Here is a 24,964-nt window from a genome sequence, read left to right as displayed (position 1 = left end):
AATTTTATTGAAAATGCTAAAATACACACAAAGAAATCAGTTCTTATCTAAATCAGATATTCTTAATTTGGAAATAACGTTTATTTGTTTTTCCTAGGCCAAGTATTTTATTGAATTTATTATCTTCGTTGAATAAATTGGACTTCAAACGTAAAATTCGTGGAAATGTTACTATTTATATATTACAGTAGTTTATATTCCATATTTCAAATAATTTGATTTAAATTGAATAATTTAAGTTTTCATTCATCATATAAAATAAGCTACTTTCAAAAAATATTTTATTTAATGATAATTTACAAATGTACAACTTTTATTATAAACTTCCTGTATAATGCCTAATCATTCAAAAAAAAAAAGATCAACTTTTCTTACCTAAAACTTTATGAATTTTAGTTACGAAGAATTAAAATTTGGAATCCACAAATTATTTTTTATAGAAATTCATTTTTTTTTTCAGAATGAGATGCAGCAGAGTGCCTGTCTTTTTCATTTTATTATTGTTTTTTGTGTTGGCACGGGCTACTATTTACATCAGTCACTTATATGATTGTTTTGATTATATGCTTTCGTTGAAACGTCGATAAAAGTCCATGAATCGTAGAAATGTCATAAAAAATATTTAAAAGTTAACAGTTGAAAAAAATGAGAATATCCACATTTTTGATGATAATGTTATGATCCGAATTGTTCGATGTTAATTAACAAAACGATCAGAATAGATTCTTAAGTACCATGTTTGCCAACTACAATTGTTAATATCACAATTTGGTACTAAGCTATACACGTTAGACGCAATACTGTACATCCGTTCGAAAAACCATTATATACAAATATCATAAAACAATATTTTTTCATATAAAGAAATAAAACTTACCAATCGATTCAATATATTCTCTTTGTGTCAAAATTTACAAATATGGCACACATTTCACTATTTCAAATCATAATTTGAATTATCCTTTTTGCTGTATATAAATTTTATGACAAAAACAACAAATATTTTTATAAACAAGCCTTTAAAATAGTATAAATGTAACATTTTATATACAATTTGTAATTGCAGTCTTGATCATTTGATGAAGAGATGACAAAAAAAAGGGCTACTCGTCTAAGTAAAGCAGAATTCCTGGCACAAAACGTTTCACATAAGTTCAAAAATTGTGGTCGGAATCTATTTGAGCCCTGAGTTGTCCATTTCTTTTGATTGACGCTTCTCTCAGAGGAAATTTTCCAGGAGATCCATTAGGTGTAAGATTGTTTTTCCATTCTATTTCTGAAACGTAAGTGTTTGGTTTAACTTGGATCATTCTCGATGCGAGTCTCGGATGATGCACAAAATAATTTCGTTTCATATACTGATAAACTGCAACTGCTGCCACTAAAAATCCTAAGAAGAAACTACAGAAGCATGCAGCAATGACATGTTCGGCATGAATACCGTCGTCTTGTAATGCTTTGCTTTGTCCTTGCATAATTATATCTACAAAATATATTTATTGATTAATGACTATAATTAAAAAATCAAATTATATTGAATATCATTTTTGTTTTATATTACCTGCTTGACTTGGAAGACAAATTCTAGTTTCTCTATTTGGACCCTGGCAATGGACTGGACTTGGAGATGGCAATAAGCATTTCCGTCTTCGATGTTGTTCAAGATTCTGGTCACATAATGACCAAATTGACCATTCTTCCCATCCATCTATGATATTCATGGAATATTTAAAATTTTTTTTTTCATATTTTAATAAACACAAAATTATGAGAAGATAAATAAATATGAACAAACAAAATAAAGCATTTACATAAATGTATAGGAGTAATTCAAGATCTGTTTATTAAAACAAATCTTGATTATTCTTCTAGTCCTCGATTTTCTTTAATTATTAAATCTTAATAGACTCCTGATTTGGAACTTCAGGTATAGATATTGTTTTTATTTGTCTTCAGACAAAAATGAAAAATAAATAGTATTATGTAAACGATATGTAAATACTTTTACTTCTTTTTATTTTGTGTGAAGACTAAAATAGCAATTTATATCTATTGAAAACAATTTAAATTTAAAATGGTTTATTGTTTGGTATAGCCATAACAACACACTGAATCGCCTGAATCATTTATACATGAGACTGATTATACTTGTTATTACTTTCTCGGCTGTTATATAACAGAGGAATAGTATGTCGAGGGCGGTTTATAGGCTATATATAGGTGTGCATATGGAGGGGAACGAGTTTGTTCACTCACTTTGGAGCTTAATAACTAATATGTTTTTGTATAAAATTTCCTAAAATTTTTGCAGGTTTGTATATTAGGGGCGTTGATGCTTTAAATTTTGGTGGTTAAAGGTCGAGGAGTCATGTGTCATATCTGGAGTGGGATCAGACTTAATGAAGATTTTATTCATTATTAGCATTTACAATTTTTTAATAAAAATCCTCTACCCTCAAAAATAAGCTTTTTTTCCATTTTATATTAATTAATAATATAAAATATTGTAACAGATGAGGCTATCACAATTTTCAATTTTTTGTCAGGAAAGTTTGCAATTCGTTAATGAAGTTTTAAAATAGAAATTAATTTAAATATATGCTTATAGATTTTATATAGAAGAATTTTAAAATTTACTCACCTGTACAAGGATTAGTATTACAAGTTCTTTCTGCACGACTATGTCCCGAACAATTAGAGCCAGTTCCTGTCGGTCGGGGATTATCACAAAATCTCTCTCTTTTTTGAACTCCTCCTCCACAAGAAACTGAACATCTAGACCAGGATGACCATTCAGACCATTCTCCATCAATATTAACAAATGCTATAAATAGTTAATGAATAATAAATATTTATATGCATAAAATAAAATATGTTTGAAATATAAGATATTAAATTATACAGAAAATTACTTTAAATTCATTTAGCTTAGATTTTTTAAATATTCTAAATAAAAGAAATATTAAATATAAGACGACACATGTCATTTATAGTTGCATTTTATATTTATTATAAAAGCATTATAGCCACAGCCAAATTATTTACAGTGATAAATTATTAACCATCTAATTACGTAACTTGGTCTAAAGATAAAGATAGGATATCACGTTTGGGTCAAATTATGTAATTGGACTGATAATAAGTAGCATAATTATAGCCAGGTCAACATCAACTGAGATGCAAGTGATGCATTGCATCAGGGCACCATGTCTATGCACAACATAGCCATACACTTTCTACTTTTCTAACATTTTATACAATATGTATAAAATACATTCTATTCTTTAAATAATTTCTACAAATCATATAAAGCTTACCTGCATCTAAACAATTCTGACTGCCTTCTAAACAAAACCTTTCTTCTTTTTTCATGTGTCCAATACGAATCATACTTTCATTAGGCACATTTGCCCGACATGTAAATCGAAATCTTTGCTCAAAAAACCCATCTTTTGTGTAATTCACTTTTAACCAAGGAGTCCACCCTGTGGATTTTCTTGATTCTGCACATTTATGCATATTACAATATTTAAAATCTTGATGGCATCCAAAACATTCTTGCCCACCATTTTGTGGTGATGGATTATTACATCTCCTTCGACGAGTTTGAATTCCACCACCACAAATGCTACTACATTCATCCCAAGCACCCCATTCTGACCAATGTCCATCTATTGGAGGTAATGAAGGAACTAGAAAAAATTGCATATGTTATACGTTATAAATTGAAATTCAATTAATAATAGTAATATTTATATGTACCTGGACAAGGTGGATTTGTTGTACAATAAATTTCATCTCGTTCTGGACCTAAACAAACTCTACCACCATATTTTGGAGCAGGGTTTCCACAAGTTCGTCGTCTTGTTTTCACTGATAAACCACAAGTTTGTGAACATGCAGACCACGATGACCATTCTGTCCATTGTCCATTTTCTAATTTTAAAGAAAAGTGTTATAAAAATAAAGTTTCAATTAATATTTTTAAGCATTATTATATTAAAAAAATAAAACTTACGTGTACAATTAGATACTTGAAGTCCATCTCCATCACAATCTTTTCCACCATTTATTGGCTTGGGACTATTGCAATATCTTTGTCGACATAAGCATTTGTCTCCTGGTGAGTTTTTTCCAATTTGAGAACATTCAAACCAATTAGACCAAGAACTCCAAGCACCATCAACTAAAATAAATGTAATGTATAAGAATCAGATTATATACACGTGTATGTTTTTTCCTTATATACTTTTCCAGCCAATTAAAGATAAGTGCATAAAGTTCAAATATTTTAAATTTGAACTAACTGGCATTCTTTTAAAGTCCCACAAACGAACATATTTTTGCGTAGCCAAGAAAATCTTTCGTTTTTTTCAAGTTCTCAAAATCCTTTGAATAACTGAATTAAACTATTATAAATGTTATATTTATTAATTTAATAATGTTAAATCTAAATCTTTCAAAACATCGTGTAAATATAATGTTTATTTAAATATAAGAGCAGTAATTTCTCTTATGAGTAGTCAAACTTCTACATATGAAGCATGTACAGAAAATATTCCATTATATTGAGTTCGATTCAACCAACAATATGGGTAAAACAGCAAAACTAATGCTGAATTGGTAAGAATGTATGCATAGGAATTTGTATACAAGACATAAAACATATTAAAAAATTCACTATTGTAATGTATGCAACAAATCATTTCCTGCTAAAAAAAAAATTTCAAGTGTCTCAGTGTGTTGAATCATCCTTACATCAGTGCAATGTGAAGTATCAAAATGAGCCATAAATAGCAATTGATCACAGGCAAGTTCTAGTCACACTGAAACTTATTTCAGTAGAGTTTATGATATCAGTTAGGAAGGAGACATTAGGCCTACTATCAACTTCCACACTAATCTATAATTAGCTAATAACTTAATAAAAGCGTTTACCCATTTCTCATCATTTGTACAGGGTTATAAACAGAAATATACGACTACTTTAAACCAGTGATATAACTATAGGACTAGGGAAACTAGGGATAAATATAGCCTACTTTTGGAACTAAACTTTGATCAGTTTGATTCCAAAAGTAGGACTTTGATTGTATGCATTTTATCCTACAAATTTTATTATATATTACTGGCGTTTTATTTCATAATGCACATTTCAGTCATTTTATGTATGCACATATATTGTGATTTAAAGGCACCTGGCTCTTAGTGGCATGTTATCCTATAGGCAAAAGGGGCAATTGCCTAGGGTCCCCAAACTAATAATTATAAGAAAATATTTTATAATAAATTCTTATAAATAATTTATAAGAAAATATTTTCCCCAAAAAATTCCCCCAAGAAAAATATCTGAAGTCAGCATGTATAGGGGACACCCTAGTTCAAATTTCCTTGGGTTCTCCATGAAGCTATAAGGTGCAATTACTCTTAGTAATGTATCAATACATTAATCAATAAAAGTAATATTTTTACAAAAAAATACATTTTTTGAGACTATACATACAGAATGAGTCAATTTCATTCCATCCCTTCACATGCTGTTGAGGTATTTTATTTATGATTATTTTTAAAAGTAATAATATATTGCAAACAAAACTTTAAACTTTTACTTATTTTTGATTTTTTCAATGAATTTTTGCAAATAAAGTCAAAAAATTGAACAAAACAGGTTTTGAAGTAACTGGAACATATTGTTAGATATTATTCATTATAAATGTATACATTAATAAGCAACATTTATCAATCAAAAAGTTTAGTATAATAAAATACATATGAAAGAATTTCAGTTATGGAAATTATAAATCATTTAAAAATTATTTACTTTTTATTGAATTAATCGTTTAAAATCTTAAAAATTGTTAACTAGTCATGTATAACAAAGTGTAATATACAGTAGTTCATTTTTAGAATATAAGATGATATTTGATAAATGAAATGAAATTGAAAAGCATTAGAATTCATATAATCTAAATATAGATATTAATAAAGAACATATAAATTAGGTAAAATATTTAAAAAAAAATAATATGAATATAGTTATCATTAGCTTATTATTAAAAATTTTCTATTAATTAAAACTAGTCTATATTCCTGTTGTTTTCTTCAGATAAGAAAAAAATCATTAAAAGGTTAGCAGAATGCCTTTCAGTTACTTGGAAAAACTTTAAAAAAAATAATGCAGTCAGTTTTGATGTAATACTGCATTAAAATGTATTTAGTGATACAGATGACTCTATAATAATTCATATATTTGATTACATAATTCCATTCTTACTGTCTTGATTTATAAAGAAACATAGAAGAAACTGTAGTTATATTGTTAAAATGTTAAAATTGGTATTGAGAGTAACAAAATTTTATTAAGAAATAATGTTATAATCATTAAATTTTTGCTTTTATATTTATTTTGTTTGAGTTAATAAAATCAATACAAATTATTAATACATAATACTAGTGTTATATTTCATAATATATCTTTCAATTATTAAGCTTAATTTAATTAAAAACTTATTTTTTTTTTTACCAGGTCTATTTATTCGTGGACAAGTTGTAGCATCTTGTTCCCAAAATGCACTGAGAGGATTACGATTTGGTGCAGTTGTACAAGCCAGCTGATATTCATTCCATCCACAATAAGGATCCATAGCATTGAGACATTCACTGAAATATGAAATTTATTTATAAAGTAAAAATTAAATATATTCTGTGTCTAATAGCATTTATTAAAAGATTTTACCTCCTTGTTCGAAATCGTTCACATCTATGAAGTGGTATTCTTAATACAGCATTATCAGTACCAATATATAATGAACTCTGTAATTAAGTACATACTAATGTAGATCTAAAACATTTAAAATTTTAAAACTAATATTTAATGAATTAATATAATAATAATAATAAATTAATTTTTGCTTACAGTGTCTCTTAAGAGTTTCAGCACATAAATATGCTGACGATGATTTTTTGGAAATAATTGTATTTTTTCCACTAAACAAGCCTCTTGTGTATTTGGAACTACTACTAACTTTTTTATTATTCCTTGAATATTGGCCACAAAAATTACATGAATACCATCATGATGTTTAGTTGGAACAACATCTACGACGATATGGCTTAATCTGAAATAACAATTTAATAAATTGAAAATTATTATGTACTATCAAAACAAAACAGAAATGAAATTTAAATTATCAAAAATGTATGTTTAAGTTATTAAATACTATTTTTAAAAGCATTAAATTTCAAATAAAGATTAATTTATAGTTTTCAAACCTAACTCAGTATCAGTAGTTTATAAATTTATATTAATACATTTATTAAACTTTCAATATTTGTAATTATAACAGGAATGTTATTTAAACATTTAAACATGTTTTTTTTTATATTTACAAGTTAATTCAAACTAACACTTCCATCTTTAATAGTTAGTTTCAGTAAATTACAGTACATACATTCAAAAATAATCAGAGAATTTCAAAAAGGTTAAATAAGAAAAAAATGTTTTAAAGAAATACATTTTTTAAAATTCTATAGCATACACATTATATTAAATATAAAAATATACAAAGCAAAGTATTTTATATTAAAACAGAATAAATAAGTACAAAGAGATAAAAAGTAAAACAAGATCAACTTTTAGGAAGATATCTTCATTAGTTTGAAAGTTTCTTTAGATAATAATACAAGCTAATGAATGTATCATATCATGATTATAACAAACTGATATGCATTCAAAACTTTTATTTATACTAGATTAAAGTTAACTAAGCAATGCAGGTATTTTTTGATGATAAAAATCTGTATACTTTAAGTGAGAAAATGTGAATTTATTGTATCAAAATACGTCTTTGCATCACTTTATAGAGTGATATCTAATTTTTAAGGATCAATTTTATACATAAAATCGATCAAATTATCAGACAAAGTATAATTATCAAGAATTATAGTAGTAATAGTAGAAAGGTACTGCACAAGATATGAAACACTTCTTAAATCAAGTCTGACTAACAAGTTGATCATGGTTTGATTTTGTAGCTAATGTAGCTTATTAAATTTCAAAAAACATTTATAATTTCCACATGAATAATAATTCTATATTTTCCACAAATTTTTTTAACTATCATTATGGATTGGTAATGCTATGCTCAATAAAATAATGCATTATTTTATTATTATTATCTTTCTTTATTTTTGATTGCATAATGAAAACAGTACATGCAGACTGAACACAAGGAAGTGGAATATGTTCTTTATATCAATAGTCATAGCTGGGTTATATTATTTTAGATATTGCTTTGTTGTATCCTACACAATTTCAATTTTGATTTTCTTAATGAATGGAAATGGAATACTTTTTTGTTAGGGTGAAAGATAAATACTACTGTCTAATTATAATGCCTTAGTATCTTTACTAAAAAGTTTGGTAATCTGAAATGTCATTATCATGTAATAAATGTGTAACTATGTTTTGTAATATAATTTTATAAAAATATATTAATACACTTTTATAAAAGAAAAATGAGCAATTATTTATTGTGACTTTGTCACAATGCCAGGCTGTAACTTTTAATCATCTTTTTAATTTATTTAATTTAAAATATATGCTCTCCACCTCAAATTAGTAGTGGCTTGTTCCTGTAAATCATACTTTTCCTGTTAAAATAGAGTCATGACAGTCATCTATCTAACACCTTTCAGGAGAAAAATTTTTGAATTAAAATAACATGACTTCCAGTTTGTATTGGAAGTTCATATACAGTTAATCAGGGCCACCTGCCCCTAAGGTTTCCATATGTTGTGTCGGATTTCATCTATCTAACTCTGTTCTCAAGATTAAGAAAGACAAACAGACAGACAGACGACAGTGGTAATTTATAGGTTATATTATATTTATATTACGTTATTTGTTAACAATCCATTTTTCATTCACTTTAATATTGAGAAGTATAGTACACTTTCCTTAAACCATCTTTTTAAATCTGTCTAAATAAATTTTCAAACTAAGTATGCTATAACCAAATGGAAATTTCTTGAAAATATTATACAGTTTGTTCATTTTTAATGTAAAAAACTAGATATTCCATTTTAATATTTGTAATTTAACTTATTAAATTTATTCCAGATTTGATTCTTAATTAATTTACATTTTTATAATTTTAAAAAACTGACTTGAAAATTATTTTGATTATTTAAATGATTTTGAAAATCATTTTTTGAATGATATGTATTTGATTTTTAATTATCATTAATATTTACTAATTATTACATGAATTCATTCATACAAAACATCATTGTATGGATACTTAAGAACAGACCTTTCTAATTCTGATGAAAAAAGTGGCTTAATTGTACTTGACTGTACAGCTTGATCCATTAATTGAAATCTTTCAGAATCTAGTAAATGTTGAGGATCACTTTGCACATTACACTGAAATTAGAAAAATAATCAATATTTTAAGTTTCACAATTTAACTTATTAAAAAAATTATGTAAGTTTTAAATAAAATAATAATATTCATTAAAATCTGTATTTAAGTAAATATCAAATAAAATAAATACACTCATCTCTCAATTTATATGATAGATAAGTACTTCAATATTACAATATTATATAGAATAACGTTTCTATCTTTATATAATTTTTATTTATGTTATGAGGTAAATTCCTAAAAAACTTGCCATTATTTTAAAATTTACATCGTTTGTTTTATTTGGATATACAACATTTATTAATTACAAAATTTGATTTAGTCATAAAGTTAGGTATGACAAACTCAATAGATTCAATTAAATTCAATAGATATATAGTATTTGTTATTTGACTAAAATATGCATCAGATTACTCAATGACACTCTCAGGATTTAATCTTGAGGGAAGCCTAGTTGGACAGATAAAAAATATTTTGATGTAAATTCAATAAAATTCCCACCTTAAGTGACTACTAATTTGTAAGTAATATAGAAATAGACAACACAACACATTATAAAAATGAAATTTAATTAGGAAAATTTTCAGGTTTTCCTCTCTTCTTTTGGAGGGTTCCAGACCTCTTGGCTCCCCTCTGGGTATGCCACAGAGATAACAACACTTTAATTAATAATAATATAATATAGAGAGACTGATACTAAAGATAAATATATTGGCTTTATTTAAGATAAACTATTTATAATATAATAATAAAATTAAAAGAAATGAAACTGAATTTAGATATATTTAGGTTAGTAATTACATTTATGAAATTTTAATTTTCTATCATTCATTAAATTCAGATTGAAAAAATATTATAATAAATTTCTAAATTTGAATAAAATCTGAACCATAAATAACAAGTATTAGTAAAAATGTTATTAATGATTAGTAAATTAAAGCTGAAGCATTAACAACTATCACAACTAAAACAACAGTAACATTAAGAATATAAAGCTACTTTAGCATCAATAAACCAGAATATTTTCTCAATAGTAGTAGTTAAAACTAGTTAAACATAAATTAAATCGTCACTAACAAAATTAATAAGCAAGTCATTATCATTATAATTATTGGAAAAAATAAATTGTAAGCTTATTCAAAAATGCATTTAGATGTCATTATTATTAATAAGTATGTTATTTAATGTATAATGCTAAAAATAATTTCATATTTGCAAAATCAAATTTTTTATCATGTAAATGAAATACACTTGCATTTGTTTGACTATGTAAAGTCAAAACTATATGAAATGTAATATCATACAGATCACGTTTAGAGTATATAAATTATATTAAACATTAAATTTTGTCTTATTTTAAATATTACCTGAAAATGTTTATGAGAATTTGGATGTTTCTCCCATGTTGATTTAGGATTTGTTTGATGTTTAAAAGGTCCATTGAAAGAATTATGAATAGATGACATGTTGAAAGAACAAACTGCAGATCCATATATGCTATTACTGTAAAATACAGTTTAATTAATTTTAAGAAAAATTTTCATAATATGCAATTTATATTTTTTTGTTTATATGTTTTATGATCAAAGTGTAAAGAATTTAATTAAAAACAAACTCAATCACTTATTGTCTTACAAAATTAACAATGTAAGGGCTTACTAATTAGAAGTATTTTTTGTGTACTGTATTCAAAAAATAACTGTCCAAAAGTCAATCATTCTGTTTTAAAGATTATGGTAATTAGAAAGTTTAAAATGAAAACACAAAAAAGAAAACATAAAAAAAAAAGTTTAAAATGATAACACATATTACAAAATGATTTGTTTCTGTTACATTTTATTATCTAACTTCAACATGAAACAAACCTTTCGTATTAAAATAACTACAATAATACACATTTTTATTCTTATTGTATATACAGGTATACCTCGAGTTACGTCGTTCCCGATTATACGTCGTTTGTCAAAAAAGTATATGGAAAAATAAAAGTCAAGTTTAAGTCATTTTATTTGACTTTACGTCTGTCCGCCACAAATATTGTAGTCGTAATATCACTATAAAAATGTTTAAAGCACATAAAATCATATTAAAATATGTACATTTACAAGTATGTACTGTATTTTCAGTACATGCATTCGTAAATTTAAATTATGTTTTTCTGTACTATATTAAAAACTAAAATTTATTTGTTCGTAAGCTTAAAATAGATCCTTATTAACCATATATTATTAAAGATGCATTAATAAATAAAACCAGAATTGGTAATTTATGGTTTAGCCTAGTGACAAGTAGATTCGGAAACAAGTAAATTCGACTTACGTCGTTTTTCAACTTAAGTCGTTCTCCTGGAACCAATTACAGACGTAAGGCGAGGTATACCTGTATTAGCTGTATAATAAATGATGTAAAAATTGTTCTTATATATGAATAAATTCACTAAGGTATAAAAAAAGAGGGTTAAAGGTGATATACTATATAAATCTTTTATATTCATAATTTTTAACCTGAAATGGCTGTGATTGTCTGTTTTATCTGAGTTTTCAGTTATCTGAACATGGGCATTTGCAGAGAGGGGCAAACAGGGCACTTGCCCTTCTCTGAGATTAAGTAAAAAATCCACAAATTATAATCATAAAACTGATTGAGATATGTAATCTTACACTCTTGACCACTAAATGCATTGATTCAATACTGCATTCTATTCTCTACTTGTGAAAAAAATTAATTATATAAAATTTATTAAATATTTTTCTTCAAGTTTTGCCTGCCCCCTGGAAAATTTTCTGTGGCTGCCCATGTATCAGTCCACATTACCTCATACAATCATAGTTTCTACTGTATCTTCAATAGTTTTCTAGCCCACTATCCATTATAAAAATATGTTTTGTGCTCCTTTTAATGTGTTAACAACAACATATGATTAGTAATAGTTCTATAATTAATTATGCCATTATATTGAATAAGAGGAACATTTTAGACCTAGAATGGAGCATAAGTTCTTTCAAATAAAGACTTATCAAAGGAATAAAGACATGAGTAAATAACAAGTTGAAAATGTTAAACTTTTGCTTACTACAAATAAAGATATAATCCTTTTTTTGTTTTTGTTATTGTGGAATATAACTTGAAAAAGCTTTAAATATAAAAGCATCTGTATTCTGTAATTTAACAAATTTTTTGATTTTGCACATTTTCTTAACAATGATTTGTTTAAAACTTCTCTGTAATTTTCAGATATTTACAAACTAGTTTCAGAAATTTAATTAGTTAAATATTTACATTTTATGAAATGATAAACAAAAAGCAGCATAATAAATTTGTTTAAGTACATAAACAAAAAGCAGCATAATAAATTACCTAAATTAATTTTAGGATCAACCAATAATCAAGTTTTTATTACTTTTCCTTTAATTAAAAAACTGTACTCTTAAGAAATTATTGTATATATTATAACTTAAAAAATATTTTTAAAAAAACAATTGTAAATTTACAACTTAAATTCTGTAATTGTTAAAGAAACAACTTAAAATAATGTTTAAAATATATTTATATGACAGTATGGGTATGTTTGTAAAGTCAAACGAGTTAAACGCATTAGTAATGAATCGTTTTAAAAGTAGTAGTCTTGCTCAGTGCACATGCTCTGCAGTGATGATATTTTGAATGAAACTCTAACAAAGTTCACAAAGTAAAGAGTTAGTTCAGTTTGTTAAGAAATGGCGCCAACAATATCAATGTTACTAAATCTACTCAAGTGTTTAAACTATGAATTAAAAGGTGAAATGATAGAAATAACTATCCACCCGAAGCAAGAAAAATATTTCAAATAAGGCTGCAGTATTTCTTAATTTACTTCATTCATATCTTCGATTTTAAAAACAGCCATTTAGTTATAAATGAATCGTTCAAAAAGTCTTAACAAAATAAGAATAACGATGATGTCATTCTTGTTTAACTAGTTCGACTTTACAAACATACCCTATATTACTGTATTCAGTTTATTTTTTTGTAAAATAATTCAAAACATTTATAATTCATAAGATTTTATAATTGCTTCATCTAATATAATGTATGATTGAAATATATAATTTATTAACAGGAATTTTTAAAAATAATTAATAATTAATAGATATTTTTGTTACTGTTTCTTTCTTACAATGAAGAAATAAATTATTATGACTAACTTACTTCACAGAGTTGTTGTGTTTAGTAAATCAAATTATTTTATTAATTTTGATAGAAAAAACTAATGAATCTATTGATGTATTTTTATAAAAATATTAATTATATTTATCTCTTATAGTTAAATAGTTATAATATTAAGTTAAATTTGAAACATTAATATAATTTTTTATAAATTAATTTATTCCTACTTACTCTGGTGTATTAAATGTAGCATATATCATTTGTTCTCTTTCTAAATAGTAAACACTTTGAATTTCATTATAATAAAATGGATAATTGCCAGGTATAGAACAGTTAAGTTGTGCTTTAAGAAATGTAGTCCATTTATCTTTTAACATATACTGACCGCCTTGATCATTTGTACAAATTCGTGCAATTCTAGAATAAATAATCTGCAAGAACAAATATAATACACATTAATTATAACAAGTTCATTTAAAGTATATTTTTTAATAAAAAAAATATATAAATCATTAATATGTTTATTATCATTTTGATTTGAAATTGAAGCATGTTTCAAGTTTGCTGAATGCTGACATTTTTTTTAAGTTTACAGAAAAATTCATAATAATAAGAAGTTGTCTTGTTGTATAATTTTCCACATATTAATCACTCTCTAATATTCTAATCATTTAAAAATATCCTTTAAAATATATATATAGCTTAATCAAATACAATAGTTTAGTTGTTATCTGTTTGAACTGATGAATAAGATCATCTTGTGAAGAAAATTTAAGTGTAATAAGGAAATGGAAAATCTGCAAGAACAAATATAATACACATAATAAGCAAATAACTTTAGCTTTCTAGGCATATAGCATATAGCCTATTTGTCTACATATCTAAAAGATTGAATGTCCTTATAAAATATTATCTGAAGTAATGCCAAACTTTCTTTGAATGATTTCTAGTCACTGAATTTTCTATTTTTAATACACTAAAAATAATATAAAAATATCAAATTAATATATAATAGTAAAGAATGTAATGAAATAGAAATTAAGAGATCCTGCAAAATTTTTATTTATCATCATAAGACATTCATTACTATATTATAGTATTTCTTAATTTACTTCAGGGTTATATTCCAGAACATCTTGCTCAATTTAAATTCAAGCCTAACATAAATAATCATCAAAAAATGTGAGAGTAGATCTAAGAAGATAATGTTTGCATACTAGTTAAGTTCTCTCCTGAAATATACCCTTACAAAATAAGTAAAAAATAAATTTTTTACTTCCAATCAAAACATGACAGAGAAAATGGTGGGTTATATTTACAGCAACTGCATGAGAAACAGCATAATAAGTGCGGCTTGATATTTTAAAATAATGCAATTTAAACATGCTATATATATATATACTGTAGTTGTAGTATTATATATATAATACATTAAAATATACAGTGTGTATATATATGAAGTATATATACTGTATATTTTATACAATATATGTACAATGCTCTTTTTTGTAGTCTGCAAGCACCACTGCTATCTATTATTTATTATTATATTTTATTTCTGAATTTAAGATTAGATATTAATGTTACTATCTCAAATTCAAAAATAAAATTTAAAATATCAATAATCAAATAAATTTTTCATATATTTATTACCTTTCCACAGTTAATAAATTCTACTGCTGGTTCTCTAAAGAAAAAGTATGTGAAGTTTCCTATTTCAAAAGATGCTACAAAATTTGGTTCTGTAATAAAATAGTTATAATTAAGAATTGATTTTTAATTAATGACTTTTAGATAATTTTATAAATATTACTGACTCCTATATTATTTAAAAATAAAGTTGCATATTCTTCAGTACTGTATTAATATATATTAAATTATATTACCTATATTCTATTTCTCAGGCAAATCTATTTACTGTATATATATAAAATTATATTAAAGTATATAAATATAAATTTCATTTAATGATTCACTTACACATATATGTAAATGAATCATGTAAAGTTTTACCAAATATAAGCTCAACCTTTTATGATCCATGAGGATCATAAAAGCTTGAGCTGCTCTAAAATAAACAAAAAATGAATTATTCACATTATCAAGTCAAACTATTACACAATACTTAGAGAGCATGGTTAAAAAAATGTAGCATTTTTTTATAAATTTAAACTCAATTAAAATAAGAAACAAGTATGAAAACAATAGTTTTTGCATGAATTAATTAATGATGTGGTTGAAATATACTTGCAATATAATTTCTAGTTCTATTGAAAATAATCAGTTATACATTTCTAGAAAAAATTATGAACATTCTTGTTTCAGTTTGACAAGTATATTGACAAGTAGAGCCATCAGATCAAAAAAAAAATTTTTAAAGCTTTTCTATCTCTTCCTTCTTCCTGTTTCTAAAAATTCTCCAGAATTCTCTTTCTCTATCTTTCTCTCTTTTACTATCTGCTGGATTATCTATCACCTATATTAAGGCTAATAACTAATTAAATAATGAGATAAATAATATGAATATGTCCAGTTGTTGTTTACTACACACACACATATATATATATATATATATTTTTTTTTTTTTTTTTGGATTGGAAAAACAAACTTGATTATGTGAAGAGCATATAATACTCAAAGTTTGATGGCTCATTTTAATACTTATCAGATTAATTGAACTGTGAGGTTTTAGTTTTCATGAATCAAAATCAGAAATTTATATCAAACTTTCTTTAAAATTTTGGAAACTACTTCTTTAGATATTATAAAAGTAAATTCATTTTCCTTATTTTTTGTTATCACAATATGAAGTTTAATATATTGATCATTGTTTCTCAAAAATCTTTTAAGTAATTTTATGTAAAAGCCTTTAATTAAAGCAGGGGTTGCCAAAGTAGTCTATATTGACCCACAGGGGTCGATATAACATTATTGGAGGTCAATGAAAAGACTAAAACTTACAAATTTTGAACCGAATATTGCTGATCTTGATAAGGATTATCAAGCTTATCCGTCTCATGGATTGTCAGTTACAAAAATTATTATTAACATATGAAGAATAAATGTAATAATGTAAAATTAAAAGATATATATTAAAATAGTAACAGCTTTTGTTTCGTTGTAACACAAACTTTTTGATGGGGGTTGATATGAGGTTTCAAAAAGTTGTAGGGGGTTGACGATCAAAAAAGTTTGGCGACCCCTGCTTTAAAGTGTCTTCATTAGGAGTACTTAGTTCTCATCCATATTTCAAATGAAATGCCAAAAGAAAAGCAATCTGTTGGTACTGTATGAAGTACATATCTTTTAACTGACAATAAATATGAAAATTTAGTATAAATTTTCTGTATGAATGTAATAAATTACGTCCTTGAATAATATTGACGATGTGTCAAAGCTATTAATAATTTGATTAACTTTGAAGCATCCATAGGATATGATTTATATCTTTAAAAGAAAGTTATCAAACAATTACTGAAAAACCCTTAGGTTCTAAATTTATGGTTGACCAACATTGAGTTACTTCATTATTTTTTAATAACCTGTAAACATTTTAATTAATATTTATTTGCAGATATAAATCATTTAAATTTAAAAATTTACTAATATTAATACTAATATATAGATAATCTACTTAAATATATATAAAACATAAGCACTTACTATTTAACCATTTTGGATCATATTGCACAGTTCGTAGATAGGGTCCTTTGCCCATTATTCTATATATTGCATAATCTTGTGCTGAAAAATCTAATGGTGATGCAATGTAATAACTACCCTGAGATGTCATTAGAGCTGTACTGTTATAATTTGGGCTGTAGGGACATTTTCCAATTCCTGTTACCCATTGAGTTACTGAATTAATAGCTGTAATCTACATTGAAATAAAAATATTATATTTAATTTTCAATTTTAAATTTACTTAAAATATAAAAAATTTATTTTTTCTAAAATTAAATCTAATACATCTAGAATTAAGTCTATAAGTTTTATAATTTAAAGTTTATAATTAAGTTTTATATATACAATGAAATTTTAATTTTATATTTTTCATGATTTTAAATTTTTTATTTTTTGACCTGAATTAAAACTAATAAAAATAATATTAAAATTTCATCTATAACTCTCAATTATATTTTGAATATGTAGTTTAATGGAGAAAACTCTTTCCAATTATTTATATATTGTACTTATATTACACAGTTTTTATCACAATCAATAGTGCTTTATAATGAATTTTAATAATTAACCAGTAAAATTTAAATACCATCAAGTCTTACTCATTGTCAAATCATGAGTAACATCAAGTTACTACATGTGATGTTACTGATTTTACAATTGGTTATAATTTTCTATAATATGCTGTTTTATTATGAAATCTTAATTACACAAAATACTATATTTATAGATCATAAATGTTCATTATTTACAGATCATTTGTATTTATAGATCAAATAAACAATATATATGTGATATTATAGAAAATATTTACGAGAACTTTACATTTATGTAAGGATGTATTATAACAAAGAGAAGTGCTCATAAAAACTTCAGATGTTTATTGTAACACAAAACAGATTTGTGTTACATTAAACATCTGAATAATGATTGTTGTTCCCTAGTTTTTATGAGCACTTCTCTTTGGTATAACAAGTCCTTAAATAAAAGTAAAGTTCTCGTAAACATTTTCTATAATATTTATAACAAAGACAAGAAGCATTAATCATAGTGTATATGTGATTTTATTTTGTTCATAAAGGAGTAAATTTTGGGTAAACTTCAATTCTTCAGTTTATTTCTTTTTCAATAAAATTTCTACAAATGAAAATGGTTACATGATTAAAAAATATAATTAAATTAACTTTAGATCCCTGATTACAAAGATCTTAGACAAATTATGAGAAAATGGCTTGGGTATGGATTTACTGTAAATACATATACCTAAAGATTTATGTGAAATGGAAATCTTTCATAAATGTTTACTTTTTATTTCTTAAAAAACTTGCATAAAATAATAATAAAAATTGTAATTTCCATGAAAAGTTTTTTGTTTGCTCAATTCTGTATTTCTCTGGATTTTCGGCTTGTTTCACTTAATATTTTGAAAAATATAGGCTAAAATAGGAGTTTTATTATATTATTTAAATATTTAGAATTATATATTAAAATTAACTTACATCTCTCCATGTACATTCTGGTGAAAATGCATTAGTCCCACAAGTGAAAATTTTATTATTGAAATATAATAGGACACGAATAAAGTTCTGGCATTCCTCCTAAATATTTAATTAATGAAATTAGAACAATCTAATCAATAATTTATAATTATATAAAATACTTTATAATAATACTTTTGTTTTTCCTTTTAATTTACAAGTTGTGACTGTTGATTCTGCAGCAGGCCAATGTGCTTCTTCCAATTTTCGTAATCCTTCTAAACTTAGCCTGAATAAATAATCTCTGAAAATATACTTAAAAATTAGTTTTTATATTATAAAAAATTAATTTTTATACGTTTATAATACATTTAATGTTTTTACCTGGCGCCTACAATTAGTTGATAACGCGGAACATCAAAAAGAAGCTCAGTATATGACCCAACTTCAGATTGAGTAAACCTATCAATACTGTTACGAAGATCTAATAATAAACATAATAATAATAATCATTAGTTTTTTAAAACTATAATACATTCTCTAGAATTATATATATATACAGTAATTTAATTTATACAGTATATACATATATATCGGAAAATTACTGTATATATATATTACGCGAAATTTTAATAAATAAACTATATTAAATTAAAACTTATTTATTAAAATAATTCATTATAGTTACTAGCATATAGGTTTATATATATCATAATGATCATTGGCGTAATCATGAAGAACCCAGGGAGTCAGACCTCCCTTCGGAATAAAAAGTTAATAAATATGCTAAGTATAGGAAAACTAATTTAATTGTGAAATTAACTACCGAGTAATTTATTTGTTTGTTATAATCTATTATATAGATATTAAAAGTAAAAATTTATTAAAATGCATAGCGATTCATATTAAATTTTAACTTGGACCCCTACTTTCGGATCTGGTTACGATATTACTAATGATAGCATTTATAATCTGTACTTTGATATGTAAATTTATTTGAAAAAAAAGATTATATTATTAAGTCTAACTTAAAACTTAATGCTTAAAGTAAATAAAGATGAATGCGTTCGGTAAACATAAAAATAATATTAATTTTAACTTTAAAGACTTTCTACACAGGTAATCTATTGTCAATCTTCCTATGTGAAATACAGCGTATAAATGAATTCTTAAGCCATTTGTATACAAATACAAAAACTAAGATATCATGCAGATAGGTTATGACACCTACCATGTATCACACACCCTAAATAGCATAGTTAATTTCTTTTTGAAACTTGGCACATAATTAATCTTTCTCTTTTTGTCCTTTCAAAATAGGGCATATTTAACATTTTATTATTGTTTTGGTTACTTCTTCAAAAAATGAAGAAACATTTTTAAAAAGCATTTTCTGGTTTTTTAAATGGTTATCTTATGAAAATGATATTTTATTTTCTACTGTGTTTAAAAATTGTATGCAAGAATTTCGAATTAAGTATATTTAAAATAAGCAAATTTTTCACAATTTAAAATGTTCTACAAACACTATTCATCTTTAAAGTTGTAAATACTAAAGGCATATTTAGATTCATTTTAAAAAAATAGTTTTTCTGTGGAAATACGCTGAAAATCTAATTTTTATAAATTTAATATTTGTGAAATTAAACCGCTTATATGATTAAAAACATACTTTAACCTCTAAAAAAATGCAATAAAAAATATAAAATAATTCAAATTGAGTTGAATATAACTTAAAAACTTCCTTGTTAAATATTTTAATCAGCAATAACGATTAGCACTGCATAAATTAAAAACTCTGCAGTCTTGTATATTATTTGTAACCAGTAGGAACGGACGATGTCGAGCGAGCATTGCGGCGCCATGACAGACAACCGACACAGTTATCTTGACAGTTGCCGGGGGCAAGGTATTTTTATAGTCAGAACTTCAACTATCCAGGAGATAGCCCACCCCTTATCTACAACCACCGGCTACACCTTTTTCTTCGATAATTTTTCGTCTCGGATCCAAGCTGAGACAGAAATATATCCGCCTCGATGCTGGAGCTGTCAAGAAAGAACATTATTATGCGCTTGGATTATTCCTTTTGGCATTCTTAAAACTGCTGGTTGCGTGACTCCATGTGATATTTTAGTCACACTCAATCTTCATTATTTAAAATGTTCACGAGATCATATGTAATGCAAAGAAAATCGTACCACAGTTGTGACAAAACTGTAATAGTATAATAGTGATATTGAGATTAGTGAGAATTGCAATTTGTTTCCGGCTAAAACACTTTTAAACTCAAATTTAAAAAATTAATGTTAGATAACGAGTTTTAATTATTTTTTATTTAATTTTCCTATATTAATCATACACGTTTCCTCGTATATGCATTGTTTTCATTTAATAAATATTCAAAAGTGTATTTTATCAATTTAGTAATATAATGATGCAAAATTATATTTTGCTAAAATCAAAAAATAAAGTAAAATACTGCCTTGTTTGATTTCTTTCAACAGATTCACATTATCTTAAAAATGAATGTTATAAATCTATTTTAGCGCTTTTTTATTTTTATTTTTATGAAAAGTTTTAGCAAAAACATTTAGATGACTTTTCCTTTTTTTTTTTTCATAGGAATATATATGTGTTAATAATTATTACCGTGTAATCTGGAAAAAGCCCTCTTATATATTTAATGCAATCATCTCAAAAAATTAAAAATATTCAAGATCCAGGGAACGTAGAGAAAGGTAATTTACTTATGAATTAAATTATGATAAATTTATCTCAAAGATCTGGAGTTATTTATAAATTATTTCAAACTGAAATAATCAAACACATTTTCAAAACGACGTATTTGAGAAATTCGTGTCTTTCGTGAGGATCGTGATAATCAACTTGTACTTCCTGATGGTGATCAAAGAATAAAAGGAGGTTTCAAGTCACGAGACACGTGAGCATATCACCTGGTGATACCTAGATATTGTTATTGATTAAATATTGCATTGAAAACAAAAAAAAATTATTTTCGTTTACAGTTAATTTTCAAATATTGAGAAAATATTGATTAATTTTTATCTATATATTAACAATCATCGATGGCTGTTTGTATATGGCATTCGCTTATTTCTAGCTCTTATTTCCATAAACAATCACAATTTTCTCAAACCGTTTCCAAATTCTGCATAGATTCGTCTGTTCTTATTCAAATTTCGGAAAAATTCGCGGGTTTGCATATGAGTCTTGTTAACTAACATTCGCTAAAGCTGAAATCACGTGGCATGTTTATGTCATAAATCGTATTCTCTTTATGAAACGGAAATCTTGATTGCTTCGGACCGAAATATAACGAACCACAACTCGATTAAAGAATAAAAATTTATAATAAAGTGTCAAATATCCGTTGGCTATTTTGATATTTCTGTAATGGCGATTATTATTACATAATCATTAATAAATGAAAAGGTATTTTGGATATCAAAAGACGTTCAAAGCATAGGATAGTGGCCTACATTTTTAATAGTTTTTTTAAATTAAATTATATTATGTTTCGATGTAAAATACATTTTTGTTATTAGAATATTTGCAAATTTTACTTGAAATTCCGTATGATGCTTCCGGAAATTATAAATTATCTGTTGAAAAAAACATAGGCCTACAGTATTTCGGGAATTAGTATAACTATAATAACGGCAGCAGAATTTCAAAACATGGTTGGCCTTATGCCAATATGTTATTGATTTTAAAAGATGATAAAATCCTCAACTCAGATGATATTGATAATATTGTTTAAGCAGAAATTCCAGATCCACATACGTACTGTTAACACAACACTTAAGTCTACAACGATGTTCTGGTTCTATTTTTACACGTAAAAACATCAGCGTAGGCCCATTACTGTGAAAGTTATCTGAATCAAATCTTTTATCTTTGTGAAATATTACAAACCTCCTTATGTATCTTGTGTCTATCTTGTATCAAAAATTGAAGTTATAAATCTAGTAAATGTGACGTATTTATATAAAATGTGGTATAAGAGCTATATATGACCTATTTACTACTTTAAATATTTACATGGGATAAGAAAATTATATGAGGAATAATTAATTACATAAGATAAAGATGACTATTATGAGATAGGCGCCAAATATGAGATACCAAGGTTTTGGCCAAACTATTAACGGCAATTATTTGGCTCTAGTGTTTTCCGAAGCGTCTTGGCAATAGCTCCAAACGTGTGTCAGTGCACGCTGGCCAGAGGTGCTGTTAGATCGTGGGTGTGCAGATTTTCACAAAAGCACAAAACAAATTTTTTGACATTAAATGTTTACGAGGTATGTAACAACGTTATTATTACGCTAAATTCTTTTAATTTACATTCATTGTATCAATTATACGGTCAATTTCACGATATTAGTGCAGTACTATTGTTTTCTTTGTCAGCAAAAAAAGTAGGCAGCCGTTTTGTAAAATTTGAATGTGTTCCCAATATGAGACACATGAGGGTTCCTAATATGAGATATCTCATTTCATATATGAGGTGAAAGTATACGTATTAGTTTAAGTTCTTTTTTTATATATTTTAGATGGCCCCAATTAAAAGGAAAACCTGGCACCACAGTGCCATGATACGAGCCGTGGATGCAGTACGGAGCAATCAAATAGGTTACTTAAAGGCATCAAAACAATTCGGTGTTCCTAAGGATACCCCAGAAAAGGCCGGATGGCCAAGAGGTCACGGTGACAGCCTACCGCTCTGGGGGACCCGGGATCGAATCTGGACGGGTCAAGACTGTCCAGAATCTGGGGTACCCCTAGTATCTCATAATAGGAGACCATTTACCTAAGACGTGATTTCGGACTTTTTTCATTTTATCTAATATAACTAAAAATGTATTATGCTTAGGACTAAATAGCAATTATATTGTTAAATATATTAAATTCCCTATTCAAAATTGTAATTTGTAAAGCTCCAAGTGTAATAGTTATTTTTTTATAGTCAAAAATAAAAATGGTATCTCATATTCGGCATCCTTACCTTATTAAATATCAATATTAATGGATAACCTTATAGCCAGGTCTTAGCAATTTCTAATGAAATAAGATCTATTAAAATTACAGCTTCTTTTTCAAATTTGTTATAGTGTTTGATATAAAAATATTTCTCACTTATCATTATTATTTAAGTAACTATAAGTCTTATAAATGTACAGTAGATTTGGCTCTAATTGTAACCGGAAATTCACAGTGGATATTTTTTTAAAAGTAATCTGATTTGTCTTATTTAGTGACAAATCAAATTATATTTTCGTCAATAATAGTGACTTTTTCATGCTGTCAAAAAAATATTGGATTTGAATCAACACACTTTTCCTCTGTAATTTCTATTAGCACACGTGATCATATACAAACCTTGATATACCACTTGATTATTAAAATACTTTTTAAGTTAATGTCCTTGAAACGGCAATCGTTATTAAGATGTAAAGATAACTCACCGTCGTAGGTAACTAGCCGAAAATCATCGACCTCTTCTGCCCATGATGAACATAATGACACAATAAAGAGACAGAGGACAACACATATCTCCATTTCAGCAGCTGGAGAGTTGTCAGATTAGCAAAAAGTTTTTGGAAAAGATGAAACCGGCCGAAGCCCTAAAGTCGACGTCGCTGGTATCATGATAGGATTGTTTGGACTCCCACACCTGCCAAGAAAATATGATATTAGAATTTGGGAATAACTCCTCTATTCAAGATTATGTTTACTGCGGCGTTCCCAAAGAACTCCGTGGGCAATTCTGGGTGTGACCCAGTCTGCAATCTTAACTAAACGAAAAAATAATAATAATAAAAAAATGAAAAAGATTAACGATGACTGCAACACTACACTGACAACTGAAGGACGAAGTTTTCATTTTGCTTTCTCTTAAAATTTTAAAGGAATTTTGATTAAGCTATTGTAAGATATTCTCATATCCACGCAATCTTTCATCTTCTCTAATTGACCCATATAAGAGCGCATATGTTTTCCAATCAATCTATTTAATTATCGGTTCAAGTCACTTTTTTAATTTTTCATTTCATCAAAAAATAGTGTGTGAGAATTGTCCTGTAGGAGGATGATAGAGAACGGCACACACCCATCTGGGTGAGACTTCCTAAACTTTTTATTCCCGAGAGGGTCGGACTAAAAAATCACCCATAATTTAACAACGCCTTATAACTTTTAAAGAAAATT

The 24,964-nt window shown here is 26.0% G+C and overlaps 1 protein-coding gene across 1 annotated transcript; it reads right to left on the bottom strand.

Annotated features, from left to right (window-relative positions):
* Positions 1–697: 697 nt before the first annotated feature.
* On the bottom strand, positions 698–24,964 carry LOC111630979 (semaphorin-5A-like). Its single transcript, XM_023375155.1, has 18 exons — positions 24,223–24,964; positions 19,118–19,217; positions 18,929–19,037; positions 18,755–18,853; positions 17,238–17,451; positions 15,228–15,316; positions 13,806–14,005; positions 10,796–10,931; positions 9,315–9,427; positions 6,917–7,118; positions 6,737–6,813; positions 6,524–6,660; positions 4,019–4,186; positions 3,763–3,936; positions 3,318–3,692; positions 2,642–2,824; positions 1,562–1,708; positions 698–1,483 (listed from the first exon to the last, which is right to left on the bottom strand). The coding sequence occupies exons 1-18, from the start codon at positions 24,314–24,316 to the stop codon at positions 1,155–1,157; spliced, it is 2,946 nt and encodes a 981-aa protein (XP_023230923.1). The 5' UTR covers positions 24,317–24,964; the 3' UTR covers positions 698–1,154.

Source organism: Centruroides sculpturatus, unplaced genomic scaffold (genome assembly GCF_000671375.1).
Source record: "Centruroides sculpturatus isolate CEXI.00-Female unplaced genomic scaffold, Cexi_2.0 scaffold564, whole genome shotgun sequence".
NCBI lineage: Eukaryota > Metazoa > Arthropoda > Arachnida > Scorpiones > Buthidae > Centruroides > Centruroides sculpturatus.
Note: the sequence above shows the minus strand (reverse complement) of the source record. Positions and strands in the feature narration are given on the sequence as shown.